Here is an 8,702-nt window from a genome sequence, read left to right on the forward strand (position 1 = left end):
TCTACTCTAAATAAATTTGAACTGATGTCAGGTCACAACTCTCCAGAAAAACTTGCATAAGAAGAATACATGGTGTAAAGTGCTGTGTGAAGTTACATTTATATTATCATCCTTATATTAGGTATACATCATTTCTTTCTTGTTTATGCCAATATAAAAACTACACACAATATGTATATATGTACAAACCGGAGCATTTGGCAGAAACAGAAAGTGCTTAAGCCTGTGTTTGGTCACAATCACCTTTCGGTAGATACCTTAGGAATCATATTCATGAGAAAAATAAATTCATGAAGTTTCTTTTTTAAGGCTGGTCAAAACATATTATCTGCTGTAGGTCAAATGTCTGATACGTTTCAACCCCGTTTTACATACAGACATGCATGTCTTATAAACACAATTGAAAATATAAATGTCTTTAGAGTTTAGGATTGGTCCAAAATCAGACACACCATAGACATATCCAAAGGCATGAAATATATATATATATATATATATATATATATATATATATATATATGAAAGGATGATTCTATTCTGTTGAAATAATAAATTAAAGTGATGGACCCACAGAATGCCATGGACCTACCATGTCCAGGGCTAGTTTTGATTGGTGGCTAGAGGCATGGTGTGTTGCTACCTAACACAGCTGACACTATAGCTGCTGTCATTGGCTGCTTTAAGGGAGCCGATAACATGTCTCTACATTACAACACCAAGAGTCATCACCTAAATGGAAGCTAATTTTCCCTGTTGATTATTGTTTCAATAACAGTGAACACAGAAGTATTATATCTGAAGACAAGGCCATTACAGGATCCTTCTGTTTAGGGTTAGTTTTGACTTCAAATACACAACATCAATGCCCTTTTTCGATGGTTAATGTGTACAGTATTGTCAATTATCAAAAGATACCTCCAAGGCCTATAGCAGACATGAACATGTTTCAAAAGGAAGACGAAGACTTCTAGCTGAACCCCACCAAACCTGCACAGATACTAAAGCTCTGCGCTGCCATCTGTTGGCATCACATTGATCATTGCAAAAAGAGGTATGCATCGTATACACAAAGCTGTTTTGTGTCCCACGTTTTTATTTCCTTGTCTGATCTAGGGCTCGGTCGGTTGCTTTTTATTGCTGGCATGACAGCGTTTTCGTTTATCCTCTCAAAACGATTGGTTTCCCGTGTAGCATTCTGTCCCGTTGAAGTGAGTCCTTTTAGAATCATTTTCACTGCATGAGGATCTTAAAGTTATTTTTTCTAAACATGCCATGGCTTCTTCAGCAGGATTCAGTCCATTGGAAAGGAGTGGGGACCGTCCAGGGGTTGATTGATGGTTAGTTGGCTATACCTCGTGGTGCCTCCGGTACGAGTGAGGAAAAGAAGGACTTGAAGAACACCCAGGCCGTCCACACGGCCGACACCCTGTACGGAGGCACCAGCACAGCGGCCATTGGTCCCTGCTCTTCTGGGGCCGCCCCTGCGAGGACAGGCTCCTCCCCTTCGTGGACAGGCTCCTCCCTCTCTACATCAGCAGGCTCTTCCACTGCCTGGCCAGAGAAAAGCAAATCCGAAATTGAAAGGATTTACAAAAATGCCTTTTTATTTCATCCTTTATAAATTACCTTTACAAACAGCAATGGTTGGTTTAGTGCAATAAGTTGCTAGAATAAATTGTTTATGTAGTATTTTTTTTTTGCAGCTATACAGGTATCCGTTTTGATTAAAAAGTAACCCTACTCATGGACATGTTGAGCAGCAGGCACCATGGATCTTACCTGGTTCTGTTGATTGTGTAGGGCTTCCAGCTGCTGCTGCTGCTGCTGCTGCTGCTGCAGCACATTGGCAGCTCTTCTCCGGAAGGGAAACCAGCCGGCTGTATGTCTGCAGGGAGGGGAACACAAAACAGTGATGAGTCATTTCCATCTCTGTATATTTTTTTATGGATTTATTTATACATTTTATTTTTCCTGCCTCTCAAAGGCTAGCCCTGATGGAATATCTCCCAGAGAAGGGTTGCGATTGTTATCTAAAAGCAAAGCCTTTCAGCAGCCAGTTTTCTTCAGCACATTTCTGACATGGTTCCATTTCCCCATTGTTCACATTCCATAAAAAATGAAGGTGGGAGGGGAGAGAGAGAGAGAGAGAGAGAGAGAAAGAGAGAGCAGGCGACATTGAAGAACAAAATAGGAAAGGAATGAATATATGGAAGGCTATTTATTAACAAAATAAATAAATGGAGAAAGCGATCGGGAAGGAAAGCCACGGGCGCTTCTGGTCTGACCGCTGACAGCCACCAGGTGGAGGTAATCATTAACAACATATTGAGACTGCCGCGTGCTCACACAGATAAGGCTGTGACCTTCACACACACACACACACACACACACACACACACACACACACACACACACACACACACACACACACACACACACACACACACACACACACACACACACACACACACACACACACACACACACACACACACACACACACAGGGGATGATGAAATGGGGACAGTGTGTGAGAATAGGCCATGTGTGGAATAGAACAACAAAGTCCTTGAACGCACTATTATAAATACATAACACTTGACTCCCCCATCCAGGAGCTGTTTTATAAAGACCCAATTCCCTTTTACTGTACTGCATTAATGTTGCAAATGTATTGTATAGTCTTTTTTACTGCTCTCAATTGAGCTTTGATATTTTGCCATTATTGATTGTGTAGACATGTTCCTTGTCAAGGTTTCTTCCCTCTGGTTCTTCAGCCATGGAGTTCAACCTGTAATGTATTGACTCAGGGTGGATCCACGGCTCTGTCTCAGCAGGGTCCCAGCAGGTCTCTAATATGCTTTGTGCCACATTGCTAAACATACATAACACATAACAGAAAACAAAACCCACATTTCACTATTTTAAGGGGATCAATAACAAATGTTATGCTGCGAATGTGTTAAATAAGGGATGAAGACAGAACATAAAAAGGTGTGTATTTCCACATTCACAAACATTGACTTTAAAGGCTAACAATTCCCCAATGACAAAGGAACTAATTTTCTGTATCTCAAGAGCCGTGTTTTCAACTATTGAGTCACCATTAAATGAGTGTGTGCTGTCAGCAAAACTAACAATTTGTGACCGTATGTATTGTACCAGGTTTCTTGGTCAACTGAAGCAGCTGTTTTTGCCACACACACAAACACACATATCTAAATCTACCTTGATAGATTATTGTTTAAAGTTGTTCATAATCCACTGGCTCAGAAATGCAGTTCAATTTCATATTCGAGAAAGGGAAGTTACAGGAACTACCCACATCCTGCCACACAGATGTTCACCTCTGCAACTAAACTGGGAGTTGGCTCACAAATTAACCAAAACATATGTAAACAGCAGATAGATAATGCACCTTTACTCCCTATGCTAGACTCAATGGACTGGTTGGGTAGGAGTTGTGTGTGATTTATAATCCCTTCAGGTCACAGGACGAGATACTCACAGGTACATCAGTACAAGGGCGCCCATCACCAGCATAAACCGACTCAGGCTGGAGTTGAAGTACACGATCATCAGCAAGACGCCCAATCGGGCGGCCGAGTATATCCAGTCCAACCAATCGCGCTCCACCTCGTCCTCGTCCTCCATCACCGCCCCTCCCTGTGCGTTCATTCGCATGTTTTGATTGGCTGCACCAGGGTTGATGAAAGGAGCGTCCGGTGCTGGATTCTGATTGGCCGGGAGGTTGTCGATTGGATTTGGATTGGGTAAGTGGGCGGGGACGGGTGCTTGGTGAGCGAGAACGGGGGCGTGCAGGGCAGGGGTGGCAGCTGGCGCCAGCGAGGTGGAACCTGCCGCCGCCATCGCCGCGTGGCTATTGGTGGAACACAGGAAAGCAAGGGTCAGGGGGTGTTGAAATCTAATTGGCCAGCCATTGGATTGTCAATCCAGGCTGTAACAAATATAATGTAATACAAATATATCCTTTAAATGTCCATGCCGAATTGTGGTGTTTTTTTGCGAGGACTCACTACTGCATGTAGTACTGTCTGGCGTAGATGTGCTGCAGCCACAGGAGCTGCTGAGGGCTGTACAGGGAGTACGTGGGGAAGGTGGGCTGGGCCATGTTCCCCGGGCCCGGCCTGGAGAGGAGCCACGGAGAGGAGAAACTGAGCTTCATGGGCTGCTCTCTAAAGTGCCAACCAGTCAAATGGATTTCTGAGCATTCCAGTTAGTCTGTCACCCTATTCAAGTCCCACTGAACAAACGATTGACTCACATTCTGGATGCTGCAGCGGGTGTAGCTCTGTGAACTGGGGCTGCATCAGAGCCCGCGGAGGTAGCCCTCCGCTGCCTCAGCTCTGACGGGACCGAGGCCACGTCGGGACCGGCAGCGGCCTGCGCTGTGGAGGAGGAGCTGGCTCCAGGGGGAGAGGGGGCTGAGGCGGGCCTCGGGCTGGACCCGGGGCTGCCCACGGGGCTCTGTGCCATGGGTGGGGGCCTGGAGGTGAACGGAGGTGGAGGAGGAAGAGGTTGTGCCTCTCTGACCTGTAGAGGAAAATAGTATGGTAGGAAAGACAACAACCACCATCTACACAGCCAAAGGAAAATAAATACATCTAGATGCAAGTTCATCCAGGCGAACACGCGTCTAACTACTCCCTAAAGACACACTCGCTTTCCTCGCCTCAGTGAATAGATCACTTCCTCTTCCACTTCCTTTCGGCCCAGCCCCGTATTACCTTACTCGCTTAGGGACCAAGAAGTGTTGAACTGAAACTTATGTTTCAGTTACGGCTATGACTGGCTGTACTTTTCTGTTCAGCAGCCACGTATGAAAAGCAAACTGCAACATACCCTACCGTGTGGAGTTAGAAGCCAAAGAAAGGCTACTATTTACTAAATCAAGGGACTTTTAAAACAGATGTTTTAGTGTTTGGTTTATTTCCCTACTGCTGTTAGGTTTTAATAAAACATACTTTAACCACACCCCTTTTTGGGATACCTGTTTTACCAATCATTCATCACAGGATGTCCTACTTACTTTTGGTCGTGCTCCCAGCTGGTTATCGGCCGGGCTCCTGACAGAACACACCAGGTGCAGCGTAGGAGTGGAGTCCGTCTAGGACAGAAGGGAGACACTCCTGATAAGTAAGACTACGTGGCACTCACACACATCAACACATAGATTTCCTAGAATATATTCTAAGCTGCAGATATCCACTCAAAACCATAAAAAAAAGATATATATTATGTGTGTAAGTAAAACATTTACAGCTCCTTTAATTGTTTGGGAACAAGTTAAGCAGTAGGATTGCTCTGTGCATGAGTGTATTTGTCAATGGCAAGAGTGACACTCTCCCTCCCTCTCTCTCTCAGTAATAAAAATTGTATGCATTTAAAGTAAAAATGCTTAAAATTATAGCATCAAATAGGATCACGGTTTTCTCAAACATTTTCAACCCTATAACGCATTGTTTACTGCTCTGATAAAGACTTAGTGTGAGTGCACCCAAACCAGAGACTGCCGGTATAATCCTCTCTTACAGAGAGGATTATAAAGTACCTGTTTGAAGAGATCTTTTAGGTGAAGATGGTTGGGCAGTAGTTTGCCTGCATAGATCAGCCTCTGGTCACCCACCGCCTGTTTAGAAAACAAAGGTAAGAAATGTTTTTCAAGTTAAACAGGCTTATTGAGAGAGGGGTTGAAGACAACAATTAACGCCCTACCAGGCCAAAGCAACTATGGCAATGCCACTTTCTTTATATGCAAATCAGATAGAAAGGAAGGGGTTTGCTTCAGTCAAACTAACTTTTTGCAAAAACTATTTCCAGAATATTAGACCTGTTGAAAAATTAAAGTAACGTTAGTACTCTAGACTGTTATTTATGCCTTTTCGGTTAGAAATGTTGGTTTAAAAACCTGGTTTTATCCGTTTACCCAAACGTGTCTAAATGCGACTAACAATACAATGCTACAGCTCTATCTAGGCTCGGCCCCTACCCAATTGGTTATTTCAGGTAACCCAACAGGTGTCTTTTCCCTTGTGTGTACCAATGGTGTACTGTGTACTCTACTAAGACGATGCAGAACATTTGATCTCTGTACCCATTTAGTATAGCAATAAACAATCCCCATCAACAGCCTGTGAGAAGAGGCTGGTGTGTGTGTGTGTGTTGTTGTCGCAGACACAAGCATCTCATCTTTCTAACATGATGTAATGCAAATACACTAATCCATTTATCATTTGGTTGACAAGCAAAATCATCAGCTAATTAGGACAATGTTTACTTCCCCGCTTTGTGTGCTATGCTGGGACAAGGTGTGCTTTACTGTTAACTGTCAGCAGACAAACAGCTGATTACATATCAAGCAACTATCGGACATTAAAGTTAGCTCTGCCAGCATTATAGCTAGCGGTTCAGTCGGTAACTCACCGGTTTGTCTGGATACACTGTTGACAAGTGCACTTTTAAATCATTGACAGTCCAATCCAGATGAACCCCTTCGATGGTTTGATCCCCGTAAGCTTGGCTGGGCGTTTTTATCACAAGCGTGATGGCCCTTTGTTGGATTCCTCCTCGGTCCATTTTATGCCTTCGAGCTCAGACCAGTCTGACCTTATCCAATGTACTCGCTGCAATTTGTAAATTTGGTACGATAGAAGTACAGCTGAGCAACTCATCCGACTGAATTTACACTTATTAAAATGTGCTGACGCTGGCGGATGTAGCAGACACGCGACTATTTCACCAAGGAATGTTGTTTCCAAACACACGGTGGCTTCTGCTGATTGGCTATTGCTACTCTGCTCAGACGTGGAGGCTTGAGGAAACACAACTCAACACGCATGCGCGATTCCGTCACACATACCCAACCCAACCAGAATCACCTTCGGGTGCAACCTTGTGCAACGGGCACGAGAATGCATACATTTGTTTTTGGAAAGTGAACGAGGTAATTTCGCTGTTGATTTCTGAAATCATCAACCACAATAGGATTGATAGGCCAACGTCTAGTGGACAAATACATAGGCCTAAACTATTGCCCTCAGTAAAAGTAAAGAAATATAAGTAAATCGTTCGGGTGAAGTAAATTAAGTTGTAAGAAATATGAATTGGTTCAAGTTAGTATTTTTCATGTGTAAATCAAGAAATACAATGATACGGAAGAATTAGGGTCACATGTGATATTTTTATAGGCCTAGCTCTGAGAATTCTGAGAATTAAATCTGAATTCTAAGAATAAATTCGAGGTTTTATTCTCAGAATTCTGATTTTATTCTCATAATTGAGTTCTAAGAATAACATCTGAATTCTGATTTTATTCTCATATTTGAGTTCTGAGAATAACATCTGAATTCTGAGAATGCATTTATTTAGATTTATAATAATTCTGACTTTATTCGAAATAAAAAAATTAATCAAATCGCCCTAACCCTGTTCCGTACAATTGACATTAAAATTAATAAATCAAGCAACCCAAATGCAGTGACCATCCAATGAAAAAGGCCATAATATTATGTTTGGGCAGGACGGTTACCTTTTCAGCATAATAACACAACACTCATCTGCTATTATTGTGAAAAAAGATGTGAACTTAAATTAATGATAGAGAATCGGCATTCAGCATCTTAAATATATGTTTCACCAAAGCTATGGACTTCATTACAGAGGGCAGCAGTAGAATGTGAGAGGGATCAGATCGCTGGCAGTAGAACGTGAGAACACTCTCTAGGTTCCCTCTGACCATTAGAACTGAAGGCCTCAGCTCATGTGACAGGGAGTCTAGCCGGGCCAAGTAGTGAACACTGGGACACACACCTCCTTCCAATTAGCATGACGCACACAAACACGAACAAACAGATTTTTTATTCTGTGGTTCATTTTAATTCAAGTGGTTCTGTCTGTTGTTGGTCTTTCAGATAAAGAAGGACCAGTTGTCAGGGCGCCTCAGTTCCTCACTGGCGCCTCACTGGTGCCTCTCAGGACGCTTCAGGCTTAGATCTCCTAGAGATGTCCGGAAGCACGAGGATGTCATGGAACCCAACGCAGAACTTCTTGATAAGAGCCGGCACCCTGGTGGAACAACAAATAAAGATTACTCTGTTTCCGCTAATCAGCTAATCAAAACTACAGCTATTTATTTACCTTTAGATACACATGCACCACTACACAGACACACACATTAATAAACACATGTATTTGACACATCAACAAAGCAAAGCACAAATGCAACATTCCAATGTTTTCTGAATAAGGAAGGTTGGTCTGGTAAAAACAAAACAAACAAAACAATAAACAAAGGGATGAGGGTTTTACAATGTGTCAGCTGTGTGAACTTTGTCCAACATATAACTTTACAGTATATTGTAACAAGATACTGGGTGGTGAAGAGAAGTGACAAGAGGGTGGAGCTTTTTCTGCTGCTCCTTCATGCTGCTGTCTTCTCCCCCAAGCACTCTGACCTGAGGAATACAATATCAGAATGTCTCTAGTGTTAGTCTACCCCAGACAGCTAATAGATCCAATTTAGACCCTGAATACATTAGGTGTACTTAATGTACGTGTACCAACATGTTGTTATAGTTGGAACCGTAGTAGAAGATGTGTTCATGTTGTCTGGTCCACCATCAAAGCCAATGTTTGCTAGAACAATACAGAAATAATCTGTCGTGCTGTGCTGTGTGTCCTTTT

At 42.8% G+C, this 8,702-nt stretch overlaps 1 protein-coding gene across 1 annotated transcript in view; it reads right to left on the bottom strand.

Moving 5' to 3' along the window:
- Positions 1–6,836, bottom strand: part of herpud1 (homocysteine-inducible, endoplasmic reticulum stress-inducible, ubiquitin-like domain member 1) — a 7,658-nt gene extending 822 nt beyond the window's left edge. The window contains exons 1-8 of the mRNA XM_056598987.1: positions 6,444–6,836; positions 5,572–5,649; positions 5,050–5,127; positions 4,285–4,553; positions 4,037–4,147; positions 3,508–3,879; positions 1,780–1,885; positions 1–1,551 (exon numbers count right to left, since the gene is read on the bottom strand). The exon at positions 1–1,551 is cut by the window's left edge and continues 822 nt beyond it. Of these exons, the coding sequence (XP_056454962.1) occupies positions 1,339–1,551; positions 1,780–1,885; positions 3,508–3,879; positions 4,037–4,147; positions 4,285–4,553; positions 5,050–5,127; positions 5,572–5,649; positions 6,444–6,596 (1,380 nt within the window). The 5' untranslated portion in view covers positions 6,597–6,836 and the 3' untranslated portion in view covers positions 1–1,338. The remainder of the gene's footprint in view (positions 1,552–1,779; positions 1,886–3,507; positions 3,880–4,036; positions 4,148–4,284; positions 4,554–5,049; positions 5,128–5,571; positions 5,650–6,443) is intronic.
- Between the last annotated feature and the right edge of the window lie 1,866 nt (positions 6,837–8,702).

Source organism: Gadus chalcogrammus, chromosome 9 (genome assembly GCF_026213295.1).
Source record: "Gadus chalcogrammus isolate NIFS_2021 chromosome 9, NIFS_Gcha_1.0, whole genome shotgun sequence".
In the NCBI taxonomy this organism is placed as follows: Eukaryota; Metazoa; Chordata; class Actinopteri; order Gadiformes; family Gadidae; genus Gadus; species Gadus chalcogrammus.